General features: G+C 38.6%; 1 protein-coding gene across 1 annotated transcript in view; it reads right to left on the bottom strand.

Annotated features, from left to right (window-relative positions):
* The window catches only part of CUBN (cubilin), a 149698-nt gene that overhangs the window by 11022 nt on the left and 111980 nt on the right, over positions 1 to 26696 (bottom strand). The window contains exons 52-59 of the mRNA XM_074897979.1: positions 25873 to 25994; positions 23782 to 24007; positions 21579 to 21766; positions 19121 to 19277; positions 17435 to 17584; positions 10259 to 10459; positions 7820 to 7949; positions 6652 to 6869 (exon numbers count right to left, since the gene is read on the bottom strand). Of these exons, the coding sequence (XP_074754080.1) occupies positions 6652 to 6869; positions 7820 to 7949; positions 10259 to 10459; positions 17435 to 17584; positions 19121 to 19277; positions 21579 to 21766; positions 23782 to 24007; positions 25873 to 25994 (1392 nt within the window). The remainder of the gene's footprint in view (positions 1 to 6651; positions 6870 to 7819; positions 7950 to 10258; positions 10460 to 17434; positions 17585 to 19120; positions 19278 to 21578; positions 21767 to 23781; positions 24008 to 25872; positions 25995 to 26696) is intronic.

The following is a 26696-nucleotide window of genomic DNA, read 5'->3' as shown; positions in this document are numbered from 1 at the left end:
TCCTGAAGGGTGTTATTTCCAGTGCAGAGCAATGGCTGAACTAATTGTGTTTGTAATAATTAGCTCAGCTTGTTTGGACCATGGCTCAGAAGGCTATAGGGCTGGGGAGAGGAGTTGTACTGTTGCACTTCATGTCATGGCTGCTCCTGAAGGTAAACCTTCTCAGGCTGAGCTCAGCTGTTCCCATGTTTGGCAATCACTGTACAGACATCATGACTCTGCATGGCAGCAGGACCCTGGCAGCAGTGCCAGCCCCAGCCACAGTGTCTGCAACGTTTCAGGGCTTCTGAAAGCACAGGACTCTTTAGTCCTCAGTGTAGCCTTTACACAGAAAGGGGTTTTGACTGATATGATGGCCTGGCAGTGGTTCCAGCAGTGACATTAAGGACAGCAAAGCCCCAGTCTCTTGTTTTAGCACAATATCACAAGTGCAGTCAGACGAAGGTCATATTCTTAAGTTTTTAGACTATTGGCTGCTCCCAAATATAACAGTCCAGACACGCTCTTTGCCAAGCCTGCCCTAGTTCGGCAAAATGGGATGTTCTGCAAAATAGAATGTATCATCCTATCCATCTCCTTGATGCTTGCCTGGGAGACCAGAGGCACACATGCAGTCTGGCCTCATTCTAATACTTTCTAATACTGCATTAGCATACTTGTCGGTATCACATCTGCCTGGGCCTTTGCAAATCTCTCTTGTGATGTGAAATCAGAAGTGTCTCCTCACCCTTTGTTTGTGTGCACTGGAGTACAGATTTTCAGCTGAAGCTGTTACTGACTTTAGTGAAGCTAAAACAATTCATGGCAGCAGAGTTTTTCCACAGTTGTATGAAGTGCCTTTAATCTGGATATCCCATTGGTTTTTAACTGTTCAGTCACCTACAAAGTTATGTATAATCACTCTGAAAATTATTTTTCACCTAATTTTTTTCAGATCAGTCAGAAATTTCTTACTTAAAAGTCTGCCTCTTTTCTTGTCTATCCAGTTTGAGTATGCAAATCACTTATATTTATTTTGTTTTGGGAGAAATGTCACAGACGTTAAATAACTGACATTTCTGAGAGGCATTTGTAGACTATCGCTTAGCTCAACAGTTGTATTCTTTTCAGAAAGAATTGTGGAAGAGATGTATTTCAACACTTCAAGTGCTTTCTAAATTTAGTCAGATTTCAAGCTGATGCATATTTTTATATTTGAGCCCCAAAATACATTTAGAACCAGTCCAGGACTTGACTTATGAACATATATTCTGAGCTTGTTATGAATGTTCTTATTTTCATAGACTATAATAAGACCAATAAAATATATTACTAGCCACAATTTATTAATTATTTCAGTAAATTAAGTTAATCATAGTTAAGCCATGTAATGAATCTGAAATGTGTAATATTAATGTGTAATATTTGGTAAAAAAATTGCATGAACCAAAAGCCCCAAGAAATTTTTTCAAGAAGACTCGTGAGTTTCAAGCAATTTGCTTCTCAGCTCAACCGTCTGCAGTACCAGGCTCTAAATCCAGGTTGGATATCTTGAGATAACACTCCTGGAAACTGGTCTTAATGGGCTGTGAAATCTCTGCCAGGCATTGATGCTTTTCCAAAGGCATGAGAAGATGCAACAGCATCCACATGACACAGTCAAGGACACATTCTAAGATTTTTTTTGTTTGAGGAAGAAAAATTTGGAGGAAACCTCAGATTCAGCTGGGTTGAGTCCTTTCCCACCTAATAGGCTATAACTGCTGTTGTCAGTACAGGTGCTTGGTGCCACCTACAGCAGGTGCTAACATTATTTACAAAAATCAGTGCAATTAATTTTTTCTGGTGGTGTAAGAACTTAAGATTCAAAAAAGAACACCTAACCCTGACCTATGCAATAGAATAATCAAGCCAGTATTTTACACCTTGTATTGCCCATTCAGAACTGGGGTTTTTTTCAGCAAATCTGAACAATCAAAAAAAAAAAAGAAAATCCACAGCAATGACACATGCTGAGCACTGCTGAAAATCTGCACCTAGAAACTGAATATAGAATTAAGTTTTCAGTTTGCAGGGCAGAACTGGACTTAGAACTATATTAAGCAAATTTCTTTGTTGATAAAATAGAATAGCATAAAAATGCTGTGAAAATTCTACGGGATCCATTTTTTAAACGTACGCTTTAATTTTGTTAGTGGAGAGCATAACAGTAAGCTTATTAGTGATAGACAGTGTATTGTATTCCAAACAGGAAACAAGTAATTCAATACACAGCTAATAGAATAAGGGAAGACAGATACCTCCGGGTGATTTATCTGGTATTTGGTCAGGAAGAAAAGCATACAGGTTATCATCTATTTCTATTTTTTGCATACTAGATTATTCACGTAAATTACCTATTAATGCATTTTTCTGGCATATCAGAGAAGTTTCCTTATTCCAACTATTTTTCTTCTAAACTCTACTCACTTTTTTTTCTTCCTATGTAAAAAGATTAATATTAAATCAAGAGAAATGTTCATTTGAATAAAAAGGACAGAAGGATCCTTGAGGGAAAAACTGGGCAAACTGAGGACAATGCAGAGGACAGGGTGTTTAAGGACTTCACATTCCAACAGCCTAATGGTTGCCAAAGGTTTTGGAGGAATTTCTTCTGCCTTAGAGCCCATACGAGTTTTTCATTATTGCCACCCTATTCTTCTTGCCTGTCTATAGACATCTGGTTTTCCTTGTCTTGTGTTTAAATCACAATCTCTTTGTGACAGCAAACTGTTGCTTTATTCTGCCTCTTCAGTGCCTGGTGCAGTGGAATGCTGGCCCATGAGCTCATAAGCCCCAAGGTAATGCAAACAAGGGATGACAGTGGTATTAATGCAGTACACCATACTGCTCTTTCACAAAGTATAAATGTGAATTTCTCCTGCATGCTCACAAAAGATAGTATAAAAAAGGGGAGTGGGAAGAGCTAGCTACAGCTTGAAGTCAAGCAGTATTTAGGGCTGTAGAGAAAAAGCAGGCAATCTTCCTGCCCTCCTCCATCCTACTTTCTCCAGTGTCCCAACTCCATTTCAGTTTTGCCTGTATTGTGTGAAGAAAACTCAGGCAGAGCTTTCTGACTCAACCCACTTATCTAATCATGTGTAACACTTTGCTTCTTGTAAATTCACGTGGCTTCCTCAGACAGCCCCCATGAGCAGACCTGCCTTTCAGAAAATCCCTAGATCCTCCTCTGATGGTTTAGAACGTGATATGTTTTTCATTACTGAGACAATAATGCTATGTACAGAGGGCTGCCAAGGAGAAATAATGTGCTGTTAATAAGGTCACAGCTACATCTCCCAACAGGGGTTGCTAACTCTTTAAAAACAAGAAAAAACCCAAACCCTTTATATCTTCTCAGCTTTTGTATCATAAGTCTCAGAGGGATCACAAATTGGGTTGAGAGGGTTACCCAGTGACGGGTGGGAATAGGCAGAAGCTCCATTTATTGCCAAAGTCCCTGCTATCACAGCAGGGATGGCAGAGGTATGTGCAGGCTCTGTCCCTGCCAGCCAGGGTCACTGAAAAGTTGAGGTCTCCTCTTAAATCTGGAGAGACAATCAGGAGATCTTTGGCTAAGTCACAAGCTCAATACATGCAGACTTCATTCTTTGGGGAGATATCTTAGCTTTCTTTCCTTCCTTCACAGAGACATCTCGTGTATCCAAATGCCTTAAGCTGGTATTGATTTCTCTCTTCTTGGCCTTTTATTGATTGCCTAGCAGAGCACATGCTCACTGTGGAAAGGAGGTATAATTCTCATTTTACCGACTGAAAACAAAGGCAGAAAAAAGGTCAGTGGTAACTAAGGTAAGAGGAGTCTGTCCTTCCACAAATCTAACACTTGGAGCAGGCTGGGATATTCCAGTTACCCCAGTTCACCAGCTCAGCCTGAGAGCATATCCAGTGATTCCAAAAATAAGGCCAGTAAGTGTCCAAATTTAGCAGCAGAGATAGTGAAATGATAAACCTGAACTGTACCAAGGGCCATATGTTTCCCTCCCTCAAATGCACCATATCACACAGTTGGTTATGACAAAGAATGCTGCTTGTGAAATGTGCACTTAACAATATACTGCACAGCGTATGGAGTACCCTGTCATGGAAGACATTTGGAAAAAAAGGTGAGATGTTGTTCTGTTAAATTAATGCTATTTCACACTCTCTGTTAGTATCCCTTTTCTGACTAGTGGGGGGGCCTTCAATATTCTAGTGGGTGCAGGATCAGTGATGCAAACAAATTGTTTTAATTAAAACAGAGAATGTTTTTCTACAGAAATTTCAGAGTTTAACTCTTTGAATGCCTGGTTACTGTCAGTCTTGCTAGGCTTCTGTGAGTTTCCTACTTCATATTCTCTCTTCTCTCCCCCCACAGTGGTTATCAGATGGACTCCCTACTAATAAAATTCACAGGAGAGAAAGAATAGATAACCCTGGATTTTGGCAGTATTCCTGAGAGAAGCCTGATCAAGAAAGAAATTGGAAGAGCCTGTGAGGATAAGAAATAGTTTAGTTTGCCACAAACAAGTGTACTGTTTCTGCTTGCTTCTTTCCAATACATAATCAGGGTCACTCACAACATTAAATAGAGAGCAATAATTATGTTATCCGGTTGTGCTTCCCTAGGGTAACTACAGAATAATGCGCTCATTGCCATCCAACAAAGAATGAGGCTGGCTGCTTGTTTCTCTACAGATACCATCTTCGTTATCCAAGAGATTTATCATTATTAATTGTCATCTGTTGCATTTGTACTTTTCAAAACCACATGGGTTTTATCTTTTGACAGACATGAGGGAGCTTGTCTAAAGCACCATTCAGAATAACAGGCTTTTAGATCTTCATGGTTTTATTCTCTTTCATTTGAAGCAGAACCTCAGACCTCATAGTACAAAGATGTGTCACAGACTTTCCTGGCTCTAGTTTTTAGACAAGTCAAACTGGAAACGTTTATAGGACTGTGACTCATGTTTTCCCTTTATAATCTACTTTTCTACTTTTTGGCCATTCTGTACCAGCATGGGGCTGTCAGGATCCTTCCTAATGGCTATGTGTGGTTTAGTCCCTGTGGCTTGCTTCCCACAGTGGAGAAAGAAGACCTACCATTAAGCATCTCAGCACCATGGGGGCTCTTCACCACACAACCCACATCTCCACATGGCCACCTTTTCAAACTTGCAGCTCCATTGCTCCTGAGTAACTCCTGCAACATCACAACCTCCCTTTCCTTGGGAGCCTGCAGGAATGTCCCTCCAAAACTTAGCCTAATAGATGTCAAGGCTTCTCCTTACTCTAGCAAATTATCAGGAGTGGTACTGACTTGAAGAACTTGGCTTGTGTTCTGTTGTGTGCTTAAGTAGAACCTCTGGCAAATTGCACAAATAAATCTATAAAGTCAGTGGCTAAAAAAAAAAACTACATCCCAACAGGAAGAGCAAGAGCTTGTGGGGTTCCTGATGATCTCACTCTGGAAACAGGAACCCAGGCTGCAGGGGATCTCTGACAACTGATACCTAACGGTTTAAATACAGCAACATGTGAAGAAACATTATGGTACTTGAAATAACAGTCCACAAGAGTGGTCTTAAAGATTCTTGTAGCAAATACTTAGAGTGAAGCAAAGGAAGAGTTAATTATAGTAATGACCATGAGGTTCTGTGAGAATATTTTTCTTGGCAAAGCCTGTAGAACCAGTTATTTTCCGTATCTGTAAATACTTTCTTAGACTGTATCAAATGAGATAGTCCCTGGCTAGGTGTTGGGAGGGGATTCAATGACTCAGCAGAAGACTATGTTCGGTCACAGAGGCCTTTCATTCTGAACTGTCAGAGTGCCAGCTTTGTAAACTGGACAATTACTTCTTTCTAGATCACAAAAACATTGAGTTAATTACATAGGAAACTAGTAGCAATTACATGAAACCCATTTACATGTAATTACTATTTGTTGCTTATCATCTTTAAACAATTCAGATGTTACAAGAAGGTAAAAAGCTCATTTTACACCTTGATCTTAAAAATAGACTACTGAGTTTAAATCTTTTTTTTAAGGCAATAATCAAGCTCTGCCCCTGGTCTTGTGTCCATCAAAATATTTAACATCTAGTGCCTTCTCACTATGATCCTATTTATGTTATGGCCAGCTAGCCAGATTGACCCACAAAATCAGTAGAGATCAGCACAGTAGTGCCTGGGGGGAATGCCAATCTTAACTGATCTTAGCACTTTAGTTTTTGAAAAGGTGAGCAGTGAACTGCAAGGAAATGGAAATGGAGAATGCATGGAAAGGAGGAATCTTTAGAGCACCACCATCCTTTGACTCAAAAAAAAGAGTTCTCAGGTAATGCCAGATTTTCTCCGAAAGAGAGGCCTTTGGGTGTTGCTAAGCCTTCAGTCACCAAAGAAATGCCTGTGCCTTCAGAGAGGCAGGAAAATGTTAGCAAAGAATAAAAGGAATCAGTTCAGAACCAGGGCTGGAATGCAGGTATCCTATAAGCCTAGTATTTACCTTAGTTCACTCAATTGGACAGAATCAGAAATATTTTTCTGCTTTCAGCACCCCTAGTGAGTGAGACCATAACCACCCATCCAAACCAGCAGATTCTTGGGGCTACAAGTCTGATAATAGTCTTACCTAAGGTCTCCCTGAAAGATGCTTTCCATCCCCTGTCTGCTCCAAAGAAGTCAGTGTTAAACACCAGGAACAAGTTATGACTGGAGCTCTTAATATTTGGAGGCAGTTCTGAGCCACAGAATTTACCAAGAAGAGGAGCATAGGTGTCTGAGCCGTCATATACAGCCACATAATCTTTGTAGCAGGAGGGAGATATTTCAAGCTGGAAGCTGTTGAATCTGTAAATAAAATACACTTGGATCTTTAGGTATCACATTTTCATTTCTATTCCTGTGTTATCTGTGTTTTTAATGCTTGAGGAAAGGTCAAAGTAATAGCAATAGCCAAAGTCATACTCAGACAGATACCACAAAACATTTCTCTTAAGGAACAAGAAAGAGTAACTATTAACTGCATGGCAAAACACTCCAGACAACCAGCCTCAAAGAAATAGTGATCCTCACCTACTGGGCCACTTGCAAGGCAAGCTGTCAGTATACCTCAGCATTCTGTGAAGCAGCAGATCTCCCCTGTGCAAACATACCCTCTTTCACTTCTGCAAATTGCTCAGCCTGCAATTTCCTTGGGCATGTGAGTGGCATATAAAATGCAGACTCAAAAGTGCAGACCAGCTGGGTCTTCCACTTATTTGGGAAATGCTCTCTTAATTCACAATCAGCATATATATGACAGAAGAATGTATTAATCTTTTAATTTCCCAGTGGCAAGATTTTGTGGCAGCCATAACCCTCTTTTAGGCAAGACAGCACACACTCAGAAGTATACTCTTTCTGAGTGGGCATTATTACTTGGGCTGTAAAGTGAGTACCAGCCTTCTAAAATAATCATGTTTTTTCTTGTATCAACTCACAGGAGTCTCATTAACTCCACAAAGGCTGACAGCATTTAACTAAAAGCATGAGCTACATTTTTACTATTTCTTAGTTCTCTTGGTAACCAAAGTGGGAAGTTAAAATTGTAGTGGTATTTTGCACATAACAAATTACAGAGAAAGATGTAAGGGAGCCTAAGGTTGATAAAGGTGGCTTCAATAGCCATTTCTCACTTTAGTTCAGTTTTCCCCTTGGGAAAGGAAAGACAGAGATAAAATTGTCAATAATTACTGTCTTTAATTGGAATCAGAGACCTCCCTGTCCCCTCGATGACAAGCTGAACTTGGATTACATACTTGAGGGCCACTACTTTGCCGTTTCCAACTGTGATGTAGTATGAGCAGTTCATGTTGTTGAGATAATCAAGAACTGAATGGGCCGGACTGCTGATCACACCAACAGAGCTATTGAAAATGCCACCACAAACTGTAGGGGAAACAGAAAAAAGAGTGATTAGAATCTGACTACTAGTTTGGTCCTAATTCTAATATTTCTTGCAGGAGTTTAGCCATAAGAAAAGAAAAGACCTTGAATAAATTAGGAGCAGTCTTTGCTGTCATGCCTAGAACTGTTAAATGTGGAGATGTCTATCAGGTTGTGCTCTGAAGTGGAAGACTAGTCATTATAAAAGTAACAGGCTGTTACTAGTCCATAACAAGCGACAATGGCTCTGTGTTTGTGCGGTAGAAGAATGAGCCTGATTGTGAATGTGCTGCAGTGGGACCAGGGAGCAGTGGAATGGGGTGCCTGCCCCATGCAGCAGTGTGAGTGAGGTGTATCTGGAGTAGCTCTGCGCCCATTCTAGCTTGCCAAGAGGAACCTGGCTGATACGTGGACATTCCCTCGCCCAAACCCTTGCCCCATGGAAGCCTTTGAAAGTTTGGCACTGACACAAAAGCAGCCAAAATTGCACGCATAGCCTCGCCACTGACTTTTCTGGAATAACTATATGTAGAGCCTCATCATCTCTCCACCTCCCAGCAGGGCTAGGGCGCTACTATAGCATTTGTGCTGTGCGAAAAGGCAGAGAGGAGTCTCCAGGTATCACTAACCTGGGGACTGTTCCCCACCTCACATAGTGCTGGGACTTGCCAGCAGTGGGGGATGGCTGAGTTGGAGGACTGCATACTTGTTTTCTGGCTGAGGAGCAAGTTAAATTCTGCAGCTGCGAACTAAAGGCACTGCTTGCCTTCTCAGGGTTTCACACCATGGATGCTGATGAGGCCAGGATGTAGCTAATGTGTGTTCCCAGCTTCAGTGCTTGAGGGAACAAAAACGATTATAAAGCCAACTCTAATCTTCATTGTTAGCTTCAGCCTTTATTTTATAATCTTAACTTGGCAAAAAACATTTCCCTGCGTCCTGTTGATAAATAGCTCAAAGCCACACACAGCTTGTCATGTTTTAAAGGATATGCCACTGCCCAGGCCACTACCTTAACAAAGGCAGTCCCATACAGGGTGCTGCTGCATATAGAGCCCCTGGCTCCTCAGCTGATGGCCTGGAGTACTGGCAGATAAAGGACAGGAGCCAGGAGGATAAAGAATGAGCATTATTCTACACTAGGAGGGGGAAGCCTTTTTTTTTTTTTTTTTTTTTTTCTTCCCAGCAAACAATACAACTAGAGGGAAGAGGAATGTTAATTGCTAGAATCTGCTTTGTATACAGCAACAAGCTAATAAGGCTGCAGTCATCTTTCTCAAATGTCAGAAGTCACAAGTCATATAGCAGCAACTGACTTGAGTGAGTTATGAAGGTCTTTTCCATGAGTAACTAACTGCACATTGTCATTCCTCAGTGCCGTTCCCTCTGCCTTATCTGTATCAGGCCATTCATTTTATATAAAGAATTTAGCCTTATGCTTTTTGCTGTGGCTTTAACATGAGGAATGCATTAAGGGAAATACCAAAGTTAAGAACTCTCGCTCTTCTCTGCAGTTAGAAAATGAAATAGCTTTCAAAAATCAAAGCACCGTCTCTACAAGTTAAACCTAGAAAATATTAAAATTGGGTTTGAAAATAAAATTAATCTTTTTGGATATTTAAGTTTGTATAGATGTAGATTCTAAACTCAGTTGGAAACCTTTTTCTAATACATATTTCCTCTATAAAACAAAAGATATCTCATGTGAATGACAAAAAGTTTTGGTGAAAATATTAATTAAAAAATAAAAGTATATCTAGATCCCAATTTTTATTTACATTAATACCTGGCAAGAGGTACATCAAATAGAGGCATATAGCTGGATCCATTTAAAGATCCTGTTCTGGTTCCCATGTCGTGTAATGTAGTTTCAGTATAACTGAGAGTCAGACCATTCTCCTGTTTGTGATAAAATCTTTTAAATGAAAACTCAGTTAAATAAACTGGTGATGCTTACCTTAAACATTATTGAAAAAAAACCCAACAAAAACCAAATCCAAGCCAAACAAAAAACCCTGCCAAATGGGTTGCATTTCTTTTCTACAGCAAAGGAAAAGTGTTTCAGTTTCTGATTTGGTCCCTTTTAGTGCCTTGAAATAAGAACTGTGAGATAACACATCAGCCAGTGAAAACATGCACCGAACAGTCTCATGTCCTGGTCCTGAGAGCTTTTTTGGGCAAGTGCAGAGGGAATATGAACCACCTACATTCATCTAAGGTATTCCCAACATGAGGTACAACATTTCCTACAATGAGATGTAATCCAGCTGGAATATTGTCACCACCTAAAACACAGGACAGTGGCTACTCACCAATTGCTCTGTATCTTGCCTGGAATCCAAAGCCTACAATGTGGGAGTCGGTGTAGAAGTTGAGCAGCATAGGTCCAAAGACGGTGACTGGGGCAGGGAGCTCATTACCACAGAGTGTGATGAGAGGATGTGGGGTAACCCTTGTTCCACTGAAGATGCTTACTCCATCGTAAAGACAAATTCTGCTCAAGAGTGCTGGGGCTGCATGGACATATAATGCAGAAATGTTAGCAACATATTTGCCATGTGATTTACTGAGCTGCAAGTACACAGACTTCATACAGGATAAGAATTAAATTTTATATTACTTTCCATTCTAGGATCTTATGATCTCATTTGCTTGCTGACGAAACAAATGTAAATCTTTAACATGCAGAAAAACTGAGGCAGAAAAAGGCAAAGTGACCTTGTATATAGAGATCAGACTGGTCTCATTCAACTCATCCTATCATCTGGAAAAGGCTCCAGGCCCTTTGAGTACATGGGATTTCGTAGCTGAGCAAACACCATCTATGAGGACATGAGAGAACCTAACAAAAGCATGGATAGCCTCTGCAGATCAAAGCAATGCATCTTTTGTTACAGGCAACCAACTATTTGGTATTTCTTTCCCCTAATGTAGAAGTCAGCACTCAGTGCAGGGAATTTTAAATCATTAAGAATGAGAATATGGGAAAATTAAAAAATAGCTCATACACTAACATGTTTCAGAGCTGACTTCTTTCTCTCCGAATTCTCTCAAACTTTGCAGTACCTAAACCCAGATTCTTCAGCCTGACTCAGAAGACAAAAAAATGTAAAATTTAATCTTGCAGTGTGCCAGTGAAATGCTGTAACTGTGGCAATCAGCAGAGATTTGGAGATGACTGAGCAATAGGAAAAAAATCCAATGATTTGCAAGAGCAATCTGCTTTAGGGGAAAATGGGTGCAGCTATTAGGGTGAATGAAAAGCTGACCATTCAGAAGCCCTAAGAAACACAGAAATGGGGGATGCAGCCTTCTACTATTTTTCCCCATTGTTTTTTAGTTTCTCATTTGCAGTTAGGTTTCTGGAGGAACGAGCCACCCTCTCTGACTCCCTGCCCTACCTTCCTGACTTTCTAGCCACATCACCATTTGCAACCAGATTTGGCTGAGGCAAGAGGTCTCAAATGTTCATATAAGTTTCATGAAGGTCAGTCAGTAGCTCAGTTAGAATGTCCCCAAAGGACAATCTGTGCTTTCAGTGTAAGGGCTGTGAGTTCAGGCAGAGACCTGCCCAGCACCAGCCACCAGCACCCTGGGAGCTCAGAGCCATGTCACCACCTCCCTGCCCAGCTGGGGGTCACAGGCATGGGGAGAAGTTGGTGGTACCACCAAGGGATGTATGGTGGGAACTAGAGACATTTGGTATCATGTGGGAGCAAGAAGGGAGCCACATGAGTTATGCAAGAAAGCTGGATTAATGCTGGCAGAGAAAAACACAGCACACATCTACTGAAAAATGAGCTTTGTTAGCTGTTATGATTATAGAACAACCTGATGTTTGTCTTTTTCTTCATTGTTTATTAAAGTTAAGTTACCATGTTTAGCAATCTGTTAGCAACAATGGGGCAGGTACTTAAACTGCAAAGGATTAATAGGGAATTATCTAAATTTAACAGGACAGATGCTGAGCCTGCTGTTGCAGCGGAGTGATTCCTGAAGATTGTCCAGTCAAAATAAGCTGCTTCCTAGTGTTCTAGGAAACAGGATGATTGTACTGAACAGGATGACAAATAGGAATGGAGTGATAATTTTGTTTCACAAGAACAGTAGAGTGATCCCAGCAGTCAGATATATTTAAGATCCTCTGGAGTTTAAATTAAAAATTCCTTCTCTCTCAATGAAGGCAATGTATTCTAACAGGCTTTACAATTATGCCAATAGGGAAATATGGTGCTTGTCTGACTCTAATAAGAGTAACTAAGCTGAAAACAACCAGCCATGCCAGAATGCTGATTACACTGTTAATAAAATAATTAATTCAAAAATTCTTCATGTCCTACCCTATTATGAGAATATGATAATGTGATACAATTAAAAAACAGAATCAATTTTAAAATACAAAGACATGAAAAAAAAAAAAAAAACAAAAACAAACCAAAACAAATGAAGACAAGTGCAATTTCAGAATGGAAAAAAGTGAGAAAACAACTCAAGTCCTTTTCTGAAAAGACTTTGGAGAAAGGCATGAAGTAAAACAGATTTCTTAGCAAAGCAAAGGTCCACAATACTTATCACAAGTTGTTTCAAATGGCTGCAGTAAAAAGAATAAGATGGTTGATGTAGCATTGTGAGCAAAAGGCTTAAATTCTAGTTTTGAATCCTCATTGTTTGGGCCAATATAATTTATGACCCATGAGTCCTGGCAGGACTGGTGATTGTTTGATCTCTATCCTGTAACTCATTACCTTGTTTACACTCTTCCTTAATTTCTCACCATACTAAATGCATTCTGTAAATAATCCCTAGCCTCAGATTCCTCTATTCTATCTCATGTCATACTTCCAGCCTCTACACATACTCAACACATCATCAGCGATTCTTCTCTGTGTTTTATTTTCTCTAATTCTATCATCTTAGATCTTTTCTAGACCAATTTCTGTCCCTTGCACTACAATGAAACAGCTTTCACAAGTCTCCAGAGATCTCTTCTTAGACAGCTGTCAGACCCACATCCTCTTCAAGCTGACAGGCACTTTCCACATAGCTAGCACTGGTTTTCTTCATAAAACCTTGTCTACTAAGAGCTTTTGCTCATCCTTCTGGTATTACTGTATTCTCTCTTCTGATTCATCCATGAGGATTCAGTGAGACATCTCCTCTCCTGTCTTTCTCTCTTTATCTCCACATTAGCTCTGTATAATCTCATTTGCAAGGACAGATGCAACTACTATCTCTATGCTGATGACCTCATAAATTTACTTCCCTCCACCAGGCCTCTTTCTGTTCAGACTAAAATCTTATTTCTGCCTCTCAACAAAACCATTCAATAAGAGAGCTTTTTTCCCCCTCCCCCTTGCATCTTCTTTCTTTACAGACATCATTTTGCCTGCCCTCATTAGGTCCATGTCTATGATTTGGATCTCTCTATGTCTTCACAACCAGGATAGATGTAAATATTGTCAAGTGTTTCCAGTTACTATCATCACGATAAACTCTTTCCTATCTTTCTACATAGCTATGACACTCACCCTAGAAATTTTTCCTAGTGATTTTTCCAGTGTGGATACTGTACCATTCATTCCTCTAGCCTTGACAATATTTCTTCCAAACATTGCTGGAGACATCAATTATTTGGCCTGACATTATGAATATATCCCTCTTTCTTTGAATTGCTGCATGTATTTGCTTTCAAGGCTTTTTGTTATCTATCTGCACTCTATCATCTCTTAGCAGTGCTCAGCACTGATACATTGACTCCTGCCTCCAAAGTTCACATGATGAGTTTCGGTTGTCCTTACATTACATTTTGAAATACGCCTTTGTGTTGTCTCCTTTCCATTTAGCAGGAATTTCTGTCCAGTCTCATTATTCTCCATAAAATCATTTATTTGATATGATGCCTGCACAAAAACTTTGACCAAATTTGAGCTCCTAACTATCTGATCAGTAATAACAATGTTCTTCTTCCATCTCTCTGTCTGTAGCCATAGATTGCTTCATTTTCTATTGAGGCAGAACCTGTCTTTTTGTTTAAAGTTTGAAAAACTTAAAATAATAAGGTTTTGGTTCACAGCTGTAGCTTCTAGTACACAACTGTAGCTTCTGGTATAAATGGTAATACAATTAGTAATTATGTAGAAATATTGTAGAAAAATATTGCACAGATATATATTCCTGTGCATTATATTAACCAGCTCCGTAGCCCAAGATACTATTTTGAAAGCAAGGAATCCTCTTTCAAAATAATTTATTGCAAAACTTGTCTGTTTTCTGAATTGCCTAGTAACAACTGAGAAAGCAGATAGAGAAGACTTCAAAACAAAGCTGTGACCCTATCCAGATTGCAAAATTACAGTTGCATGTTTAAAAAAAAAAAAAAAAAAAAAAAAAAAAGAAATAAACAAGTTATTACCCCATTTTTCAGGTCAGCATTGTATCAACACAATGCAGTTGTTTTGTATACATAGAGTATAAACACTACAGAATTCTAAAAGCAGATATTGCAGGAGGCCTACATCCATTTCCCCTAATTTTCCATGATTTGGAACTCAGCCTTTATTGGATGTTATACCTGAAGAGTACTCAGACTTTACTGGATAGCTGAAGAGGTATCTGCCCTAGAGGTATATTTGTAGGGACATTCATTTGAATAAAGCTTACGAACAAAAGATGGATGTGGTTAATTATTTCTTAGTTAGTAAGTCTACTAAGATAAGGGGTTTTTACTAATTCTAGTATGTTAAGATTTGTGTAGACCTTTGATCCAAGCAGGAAGGACAAATGGAAACTGACATTTATCACTGTTGCAGAAGTGGGGCTGAGAAAACAAACTCACCCCCATTTGTTTTTTTTTAAATAAAATAACCAAACACAACAATGCAGGTGGTGCTACAAGAAGAAAGTGGCAACCTATGCAACTTCCTGAAACAGGCAAATCAGAAAGGTTCTGTAACCATATTTAGTTTTGCACAGGAAGACACATTCTTGAGGCTGCAAGGAAATCAGAGACTAAGCCAAACTCCATTCGTAGGGTTAATCTTGCCTATGTTTTGCTGCCTAGATCTTAAATATCTTGTGTAAGCTATTGTCTGGCTTCCTGTAATAGTCAATGGGTAAAGAGAGAGGGGGGCCTTCAGAAGGCAATGCATTCCAACTGTACAACACATTTGGGTTTGAATTTAAAGCACTTTTTCACTTCGCTATAGAAGATAAATTTAGATGATTATCTAAATTAGATGTCTATTTTCAGGGGCTCAAAGTCAAATAAAAAAAAATTCTAGTGACCAAGAAGCAGCCAATTTATATTAAATTTTGATCACAAAATCAACAAAAGCAGTTTCCTCCTGTTCTCTCTTGCTCTGTTACTTGCTATATTTAGTGTATAATACATATTTAACATTTAGTACATGCATGTCATGTTCATTTGGTTCCAGATACTGATATTTTATCACCACTGTGGGTTAACTGCCTCATTTGGAGTAGTTCTTTATAATCAGAACAGGCGTCTCATTGTAATTGAAAACATAACTACTCTACAGAAGAGATCTGTGACTAACTCATGAAGTCATTCAATTTTGTATCCATGTGTCACTGCACTATAGCCAATTACCTTCTGCCTTCTAATTTTCTGGAAAAGATATCTCAACCAGATAAAGTCAATGAGATGTATGCCTTACAGGCATTATTTTAAATACTTCATTTCATTACAAAACAACCATGAAAAAAACAATTGGATTTCTTTTGAGAGGTCAAATAGGTAGTAAATTATGTTAACTGGACATATATCTAAACTTTAGAAACCCAATTCAGAATATCTGTACTAGTATAAAAATTTAATAGTCGTTAAAATTTTAAAGGCCACACTCAGCAACAATCTAAGCAGGTGCAATGCTTCCTTGCATATGGAATACCTAGAAATGTTTTTAACAGATGCTGCCAAACACTGTCCTGCCTCTGCAAAAGAACTAAGGGAGTTCATGCTGGAAACCCTTAGGCACATGTGCTAAACATATTCAGTGGGATTGCTGAATAAGATTTCACTTCTGCATGATAGTTTGCAAGATGGTGGTTTCAATTTCCTTTCCAATTTAATCCTAGACAATTGCTCTTTGCTACAGTGTTGTATTTTAAGATTTTGTGACAAATATTAATAATCAACTACTAGAGAGTGTCATACTTCTTTTATAATACAACCCGATGTCCTTTAGCTTGTATCCAAAGTTCTTTTTTTTTTTATGGGACTAAAGACTTCTGGTTTGTGTAGCCTAAGGAAGCCTATAACAATAAAGGAGCAAATTGCCCTGCAAGAAGTAGAATATTTTTAGTATTTATTTAGGTCAATGCTTATTATTATGTCTCTATCACCTCTTTGCTTTAAGCTTTTTGATAACAAAAGCTTGAATCAATTTAATGAATAAACAGACAGAATACAGATCAGTAATGTACTCATAGAGGTGTCAAAATTGGCATCATCTGATTCAGCCTAATGTACATTTCATTTAAAAAGAATAATTCTTAAAGCAGCAGTTTGTATTAGGGGATGAAAAAAAATGTTTCAGATAAAATCACAGTCAAATCAAATCTTTGTCTCAGATCTAAATTAAGTTTGGACCAGAATACTTCTGAATTCAAAACAGTTTGAAAACTTAAGAAGAAAATAAAAGAAGCCTATTTTCTGACTTTATTGTTTGGTCTGAAGAAAAATTCAAATTACACACCCCAGTTTAGTAAGAAATTCCTCAAAAATTTGTCTAGGTGACCTCAAGGGAACCAAATTAATATGGCCTCAAAATATGAGATGCCAGCCAAGTAGTTTGGACATACTGATTCTTCTGTGTTATCATGACATCTCCACCCATAAAAATTTGATCCTATCAAAGTAGGGAAAGTTTTATCATTCACACCAATGAGACCAGGATATTATTACACCTATCATTTCTTGGCTAAATGTTGCCAAGTTTGAAAATCTCGAGAGTGACTTTTGTTCATGGGTATATACATGATAACAACTTTTACACATTTTCAGTTACTGTAGTCTTTCACTTAGTTTCACATTTATGTTTGTAAATCCTTGTAAAACATCCGAGTATATTTATATCCATTTTATCAGTTAAGGAAGCAGAAGCACTGAAAAGCAAAACAGCCGGCCTAAGATCAAAAAGATTAGAGGACTCAATGTCCAAAAAAAAGTCAGGAACAAAGACCCAAATTGGCCACAGTTATTCTTATATTCCATCCACTTGGCAAATTCCCAACTTCATTGCTGCAGTATATTCAGTAGGTGAGATCTACCTTCACTTTTCTGGAAGCCTTCAGTGACAGAAAACTGAGCCTTGGAAACTATCTCTCTAAATGTCTGTCTGTAAATGATTTTCAGAATGGACCAACAAATTAAACCATCAACGATTTGCGATGATAGAAGGCTTTTATGTTTTCAAGTACAAAGTTACACTTCATAGCACATATTGAAATTATGAAGAACCAGTTACCTTCCAAGTGGAAACTCTCGAACTCTAGGACCACCAGTGTCTGTGGTCCCTGATCTATGATATAACTGCAGTTCAGGTTGTTATCATACTGACTAGGGTAGTTAGGAGAGATGATACGACCTGCAGGGCTGGTGAAATTTACTCCGCATCCTACAAACATAAATAAGAAAGACACAGTTATAATCCAGGTGATAACATCATTCTAATTTCACAGTGAGAAAACCAATAATGTACACAAGGACCTCATCTCTCCTTAAGAGGCTGGTCAGAAAAACGGAGAATAGTATATATCGTGATGGCAGAAGTAGTTTTACACACACACACAGAACAGTATTTTGGGGAAACACAGGGCCTTCCTGCCTGCAGCCTCACATAGTATCTTGGAGTGTCTTGGATAAGACCAGGCCATAGACCCACTGTCCAGAAGGACACAGCACTGCTGTTCTTACAGGTTTGGAGCCTGCGCTTTTCAAAATCCTGCACCTTCAAAATTTGTACATACAAATGTAGCTGAATTGGATGGGGGGTTATTGGGGCACATCAGCAGTATAGCCTCATTTGAAAATGCCTATGTTAGCCCAAGTGGTACCATTCTTGCTTCATGCCTGACAGCCAGGAGGATGCAGTCTGCAGGGCCATCTCTGGGTTGCTTTGCTATATGCAGAGGCAGGAAAGGTTTGTCACCCTGAACTTCTCAAGTACTCATAACTTCATTTTCATGGAGTTCCTTCTGATCCTAATGACTTGCATGGCCTTAGGGTTTCTTTTTATTTTAAGCTACAGTTTTAAAAGAGTGCAGTGCACAGTGAAATGCTGATGTAAGATTAGCAACTGGTATATGAAGCCTGTGATTGTCTCCACTAAGAGGTTGTTAGTTGTTAATAACATCATTAGGGGAGACATAAAAACAAAAGCAGTTTCAGTTCAGAATTCTGTATCCTTCAATAGTGTCTCTAAGCACTTAATTTTTCACTTTTAATCTGAACCCAGTGAAGGGAAAGTGGTTTCCTTTGGCAGCATCCTACAAAAAAACCAAACAACCTATAGCAATTGAGAACTACCTTATACACTTCTGGTTGGTTTGACCATCACAAAGCACATGCCATGGTTAAAGAAATGGAGAGGCCCACCCAAGAAATGCCACTTGAGCTACATGAAATACAAATACAACAAAGCAAAACAAAGCAAAGCAAAGGCCAGAGCAGGTGGTGAGGAGTCATTTATTCTCCTGAGAGCAGTTTATGTGAAGGGCATGAGCTAAATCATACATAGGAGAAATTACCACAGTTTAAGCATATGCCTTGAAAAGAAGAACAGAGATAAAAATTCTAAAGGAAGAGCAGATCCTTTTTCCTTTTTAAGAAGATTATAGCTTTAGCTTCCAAGTAGTTTAACTACAGAGAAACACATTCTTAAAATTTAAAGCCCATTCATTTCTTTTCAGCACACTGAAAAGGCAAAGGTAGCTAAGAATAACTACAAAGTTATAGCTGCATGGAGGACCTTTGTCAAGTCCAACACTGGAGCACATAGCAGGTCCATTGCGTTCAGTAAGGGAACTCTAGTTTTCAAAAGCTGGGCAGAGGCTTCAATGCCTTGTTGGACTGAGGTCTGAATTCCTACACACAGATCAGACTAATCCAAAGTGGACTAATAGAGCAGCCATCTGGCTTTAATATTACTTACTGCTTATGAAAGATGCAGAGAAACCTGGCCCGGGAGCATCCTGAGACTGAAATACTGTAGTTATCACATTGTTTGGAGCAACAACAGGATCAGGAGCTGAACTTCCACATCCTGTGGTTAACAAAGCTGCTTCTTCTTCATCATTTCCTCTCCACACCTGAGAAAGTCCAGATTGGAAATGGTTTAGTGCTTTCAAAGCCCATGTAGTTTGTGGGAACCCACCAGGAACTGCATATGCAATTGTTCTTTCCACAGACTTATAGTAGGATTAATCTCACACTGAATCTTAAAGATCTAAATTGGAGCTAATCACTCTTCATTCACTCTGCAGTCAGACTTCTCCACGGAGTGAATCACAGTGAATAACTTAGGTTGCCAGGGACCTCTGAAGGGCATCTGGAGGTCATTTGCTCGAACCCCTGCTGATAGCAGAGCCAACATAGATCAGGTCCAGGAAACCAGAGAAAAACATTTTATACATATCATTACCTACCTCCATTTTGTGCTAACATTTCCACACACCCTATGAATATGAATATCTGTGTATACAAAGAATTATTAAATGCAATACTTATTCATAAATCAATAAAAACCAAAGCTGTCATGCTAGGATAATAGAGAGGAATCAAACTGGAAGATCTGGATCCTTAATGTCTAGTCTTTCTGATCAAAAATTGTTCCCATTTTTGTTATGTTGCATACACTTGTTCAGTGACAAGTATGAAATCATGTAGAAAGTTAACAAAGTAATTCACAAAAAATGCAATAAAGGAAAATACACAATTAAAAAAAAAATACTTCAGCTGTACCAATAGGCAATTTAAGTTCAATTAAACCATGCATTCAAGAAGCACATCCACGTTTAGGTAGGTATTTAAGTGGAACCTTCTTCAGGTAATTACTTAAACATGTACTTGAGGCTCACAGTTTAAGCACTGAATTTCAACACACATATAAAAAGAAACATAGGCATAAACATTTGAAGTTTCTGAGTGCTTAAATAATTTCCTGAATGAGGATGTTTATTGTCAAGGATTTAAAGTGTCTGCTTTAAGAAAAAAGAAAGAATTATTTGCTCTAATAATAAATTTATTTTTTGTCGATGTGTTTGAACAGGTTTTTTACTGGTACTTTATACAATATATATATATTAAAAACAAATAATATTTGATTTTTAAAATAATGTATTTGAAAGAAGTCTAGTGGAAGTAGAACAACCACATGAATTTGTGATTGCTCTAATCCTAGAAAGGGTTAGCCAAGGGTTAGCCTGTAAGTGTAGGCATATGAATGACCCCATTCATCTGGTCAGGTGTTTGAGGCAATGGATGCTCAAAGGATTAATATAAACAGTCTATGGCCTGGCCAAGATTTTGCAAAGTCACTATTTTGAATTCCTCTCTTTTGGCTTCTCAACTTGGAATGAATGGAAGATACTTACACCTGTCCACACTCTTTCATATCCAGACACCTTCATACATCTCAAACCGGACATTCAGAAATGGAGGTGGACATCACCAAAAATTTCAGATTTTTGTCTATGGAGAATATATCCATTTGACATAGTTCTGACCGAGTAATTAGGACAGTTCCAAAATTTGAAATTAAAGTACCTTTACTGGGTGGCATTAAGACTTTCATATTAGTGATATTTATTGTAACATATTACATCATATTAATCAGTGGAACAAGCTATGAAAACACCAATCTAATAGTTGGGGTTTTTTTTTCACAGCCTCAAAAATAAGTGCAACTGTGGTTTGTAAGTTAGTAGGTATAGATCAGATGTACAGCTGCTCAGGTCTTCCTACATGTTGTCAAATTAAGTTTGCCCTTTATTTCAAGTGGGAGTTGTACTGCTGTGGAGAAAATGAGCACAAAACCACTGAACATATGCCAAATGCCTGAGAAGAAAATGACACTGAAAAATTCAAGGCATGTCCACTCCATTCTATTGTTTTGAAAACAAGTGGCTCTTGACAACCTATGAAAGATAAGAATGCTATCTTTGTTTTTTGAGATTAAAACCAGAAGGATTAGTGCAACTTGGACAGTTTATAGACTTATAAAGAAGTTCTGTAAATTTATAGTGTCACATTCCCATTTTTTTATTCACTGGAGTAATTGAAAAGGTCTTTTCATTACACTGTATTTTCTCATTATTTCCTGGTTCAGAAGTCATATGTTCTTTTTTTATATTTCTCATTTTTAGGGCAGCAGGTAGGGTGATGGATCCCAGCTGGAGGTGGACCCTCATGAACTAATAAAAATGAAAAATATATACAAGGCAGTTCTCAAGGCATACAGAAAATTGACTGTATTGGTACAAGGACTTCAGTTTATATTTTCTGAATTTTGTGCCTTGACAATCCTAACCATGACAATTGCAAAACAGGATTCTGGAATCAAGAATTCTTAAAGCACTGCTCTGCTGATCTAATGCCAACAATTATTTTACCTTCACATAACTGCTCTGGCAGCTTCCATTGCTATCTGGAATCTGGAAGTTACTGTGGAAATTAATCTCCAAGTGTTTGCTTTCATGTGTAATTATGGTCCATGTGCATCTGGTGTTCACGGGAAAGTTCTGAGGCCAATGAGGAGACTTAATCATACCGTTATCTGAATGAATGATTCCACCACATCCTGGAAAAAATAGCAACAGGTGGGAGAAATGTTCAGTTATTTCCTGTTGGTGTCAGCTTTGAATGGCTGCTTGCTTCTGTGGCACAAGAATGAGAGAGGAAAACCCTGACACACATTCAAACCATTTACCCCTCTTTTAATGAATTTTCCTTCTCCCACTCCTGCAGCAGGGAGGTAGTTACACTCTAGAGAAGGTCTCTCATTGTATTTCACTTTCTCATCTTCATAAGCTCCTTCTTGCCACCCTTTTGCTCTGGTCCATCTTTGTACTCCAGATAATTAGAAATTAGTATTGCTTAGAGAGAGTAAGATCAGAAATATATTAAGGAGGAGCTTCTCCCAACACTGTGCAGTTTCCTTCCCGCACCCCACTGCATGCACATCACGACTGACAGCCATTCAGAAAAGCACCCTGGTGAAGAAAACTCAGTCTACTTCTGAATCCTTTTCTTTCTCACTCTGCAACATGCAAATATTGCAGTTCCGCATGTGAATCTACTCAAGCTACACCCGTTTACCCAGGGCAAAATGGTGACTTCTCCTCCAGCCCAGGCAGCCCTGTGGATCTCAGTGGGATTATGGAGAGGGATGAAAAACGTGCTTTTAAAAATTGTTAACAGATTCATTTATAAGGGGGAATAGCTGGTCATAGGTCTGTGGCAGCTCGTGTTCTTATACATAATAAGTTTAGTTAATTTGAAACATACTTGCAAATACCATGCCAAGAACAATTTACTAGGGCTATGCGTACAGTACTAGCAACCCATTATTATTTCAGAGACAATGTAGTAAAAGGATGAATAAAGAGGAAAAAAAAAAAGGTTCATAACATTCTACTTTTTTTACTCAATTAAAAAATACATATTAGCTTTAAAAGAAAGATTTTATTTTTCATTCTTCTATGTTAGAAATGGCAATTGTGTTTAGAAGGATAAGAGGCCAAGTTTTGCTCACACATACAGAATGTAAACCCAGAGATTCTCAGTGGACAAATGAGAAGAAAGGTGAGGAATGGAAACCAGGAATATAAAAAAAGAAATATCCTTTCACAGGGACAATACTGACTATGCACATTGCATGGTATGCTAAGTCTACTATAATATTGAAGAGTGGCCTTCCTTGCACATGAAATCCCAGTGACAACAGGGAACAGTGTCAAAAACCTGATTAAGTGCAGTGTATATTCATGCAAGCACAGACTACTGATATGTTTAAGACACTCCATCAACTGCCTGTGTGAATACTGCTAGATCATTAACTGATGGAAAGATGATCACATCAGCCAGAAGGTTTGCAGCTGGAGGTGACATTAGGGAACACATTGCCAGCTCTGCACTGAGGTAGAAAGGCACAATGAATTCTACCCTGCCACCAGTCAGCACATCTACACTTGCTGAAAGTCACCTCCTGAAGGACAATGTGCAATTGTGAGCTACCTCTTTTTTTTTTTTTTTTTCTTTTTAATACAGAGAGCTGATATTTTCAACAGAAAAAAAGGTAGCTTTAAAAAATGTACCAACTGAATCCTGCATGTGTACCACCTTTAGAAGTGTACTAACATCTCCACTAAAATGGAAGAGTTTTAGACTGTTGTCACATGTGCAATTTGAGAAGTTCTTTCTGCCTCTCTGTTTTGAAACTGACCTCTTTCTAGTTTTGTGAAACTGTGAAACAATCGTTATTTGAAAAAATAAAATGTCTCACAGTCACTGACAATAGATACCACTGCTGGGAGGATAATGTGCATGGTATCAATTTACAGACATTAAGATACTGCCAGTGGGAGGCTTAAAAAGTACAAAATCAGTCCAAATTTCATTTATTTGCGCAAGATCAGATAACACTGGTTTAATACTTGACTTTTTTTAGTGCTAGCTTCTCTCAGGAATGAAGATGTTTAATGCAAACTTAATTAAAGAGGAGGAATCCTATCTCATTTTGTGGTTGAAAAGTGCTATATAGGCATAATGTACTGCCATGTTAGACCTGACAAAATCAGTATTTTTTTCTCTTACCTAGAGATTCTGCTGTCCATGTTGCATAAAAGCCACCTCCTTGAATTGAATGATCAGAGTTAAAGATGATGACTAGCTTGCTGGAACCAGACCGAATAGTTCCAGGGGATGTTCTTCCACAGTACTTTCCTATGATAGGAGACCCAGGAGAGCCACCATTCAGGATAGTAACAGAGTCCCACTTACAAAGTGAATGATTTTCAACATGGAAGGCTGTAAAAGTAAGCTGCAACACACAAAAGTGACATTCAGGAGCTAACACCAGCCACACAAACAAAGGAGTTAGAGCAATTCCAGCCAGATTCTGTAGCCATCCTAGAACAATGATTTCCGGGTATGCTCAGAAATCCGACCCTCATTTCACTTTGATGCTTTCCTGCAAGTATAGCTTGGAGTCTTGCCACTACAAGTAACAGCAGCTACTTAGCATGAAGATATGATAGAAGTGGGAGAGGAACACATGGGTTCAAAACTAGCATTATTGGGACTTAACCATATGTTTTGAAGCTAAGTATGTGCTTCAAAATGGTCTTAAATATGTGCAGGTCTTGAACTACTTTCCTTCTCCCAGGACTTATGGTCATGAAATCTGAAGTTGCACGTACAAATACAAGTAGCTATGTAAAAAAGAAAGCCTTGGATTTTTTTCTTCCTATTATTTTCAATCAGAATACTTAACAGTTGCTAAAAATAATGCTAGTTTCCATTAAATCTAAGATAAACAGTTGCATGGTTGGTTCCTGTGAGCATCACATAAATAGATGGGGCTGGGCAGGCAGCTTCTGACTCTGTCTCCCTCCCACACTGATGTTGTTTGTCCTTGGAGTGATATGCACACGGGTGGGATTTCCAGTTCAAAGATTCAGATTGTTGACCCAGTAGACTCCTGGATTTGTTGATGTTGAAATATTGATGTATACTAATGACTGCCTGGCCCTCTTCCAATAAGTTTTTTAACCAGTTCCAGGATCGGGATCTTTGTGGAAAAGTTTAGCAGATACATAGCACTTCTTCCTGTAACTTTTATGTATATTCAGTTCCAAAAGAACTCTGCCTGAGGCAAAGACCAAATACAAATTTAGCTCAAATGGTTTAAGTTCAGAACTTTACCAGCAACTGAAACTGACAGTTTATACTGGGAAAGTTCAGTCTGCCTTCACTTAGGAGGCTGCTAATCAGTCCTTTTAAAATAAAAAATCTAGTTCCATCTGATCAAGATTAGTTCTGCTTCAAAATTTGTGGATTAAATAGAAATTTTGTGTTCTATAATCCCGTACTCCCTGAAGTACCTAGGCAGTGGTCAGAATATCATGGAGCAGATTAATTAGGACCATGGGTTTGCATTTCTAAGAAATACCTTTGTAGTTGTAAATAAGGAAAACATGATAGTGAAATTAGTGAAAGACATTACATATGAAAATCTTCAATGTGTTTTTACAAAATTGCTTTTTGGATATTTTTCTGACCCGGACTACAAATGTCACTGATTGGACCTGTTCTCCAAAGGATCAGTCAAATAATTCAGTAAGTGAAGTATAGAACTACATGGTCATAAAGGTGCTTAATTTGGTCTCAGCAATTCATCTCACGAAAGCAGCACCTCAGACAGCCTGTTAATAGTTATTGGGAAATAAAAGGACCATCTCACTGATGTAATTTGAACCAGCAATCATATTATCTTCCAGACTAACCATTAAAACACAAAAGTAACTTTCTAGTGGCGTGTAACTTTTCTGCAGAGATTAAAAACTTCAGCCTCATGTTTATTGTCATGATAGTGAGAATATCTACACACATCTAATAACATGAGTTATCAGTTTCCTAAACATAGAAAGCCATTGCTTAAAGGAAAAGTCAGTGCTATGTTTTGAGGTCAAGTTAGACTGGGATCATTCTGCTTTTCAAAAAGCACAACCTACTTTAGTTGTGTTATATTCTTTTCCCCCTCTTCCTTAGGTAAGGCTGATGTGGAGATATTTCATTCCTCCACATTTCTAATTTTCCAAATTGTCTCAAACCTGTTCCTCAAGACTAAGAAGGTGCTTCTCACACTGCCAGCTGTGCACATAATCATGACATTGTGTTACTCACAGTGATGGTTTGACCTTCAGGGGCTTCCAACAACCAGGAGCAGTGATTCAGATTGCTGTAAGGCTCTGGGTAGTTAGGACTTGTGATAACTCCCCTTTCACCTGACTGTATACCACCACAGGCTGAAGAAAAAAAGTAACATTTCAATACATTTTAGGAGCTGAATACTATAATCAAATGAGTGGAAGATTATTCAGCTTGTAATAGTACTAAGATACATTTAAGTTGGACTGATATAGGTAAGGAGGAACAATTTATCTGGGAAAATCCAAATTTTAAAATCTTTTTCATTGAATAATGGGTAAACAGACACAATGACCTTGAAAGTCTGCATTTATTCTGATACTTAAAACAGCTCTGCAAAACCTTTGCCAGCTGACACTTACAGCTGCCTCTTCCACCTTATCTTCCATTTATTTACCTCAGACTCCTAAGCAAACCAGTGCCACTCTTGGACCAATGCAATCAAGTCAGAAACTTGCTGATGTGTCTAGATAAGCACCAAGGCTAAATTCAGCTGTGACAGGAAGAATAGTTGTGCTGGCATGTAAATGGCAAAGTGGTATAATTTGCACTGATACGTTTTTAAGTGGATTTCAAAATGAGTGCAAAGGTTCAAGCAGCAGAATGTATTTCAGCAACACTAGCACTCTGGAGGCCTATTTGAAGTAAGTCAAACTTGGCTGGTGTTACCTGTTACATCCCTATTCCCAAGAGCAACCAGCTGTTCTGAGTGTTGCACTGCATTGCAAAAATTCAAATGTGGTTTGGAGAATGGGAACAGTGAGGCAGAAAATAAATCTGAAAGTTCAATTGCTAGCATA

This window comes from Athene noctua, chromosome 2 (assembly GCF_965140245.1).
Source record: "Athene noctua chromosome 2, bAthNoc1.hap1.1, whole genome shotgun sequence".
NCBI lineage: Eukaryota > Metazoa > Chordata > Aves > Strigiformes > Strigidae > Athene > Athene noctua.
Note: the sequence above shows the minus strand (reverse complement) of the source record. Positions and strands in the feature narration are given on the sequence as shown.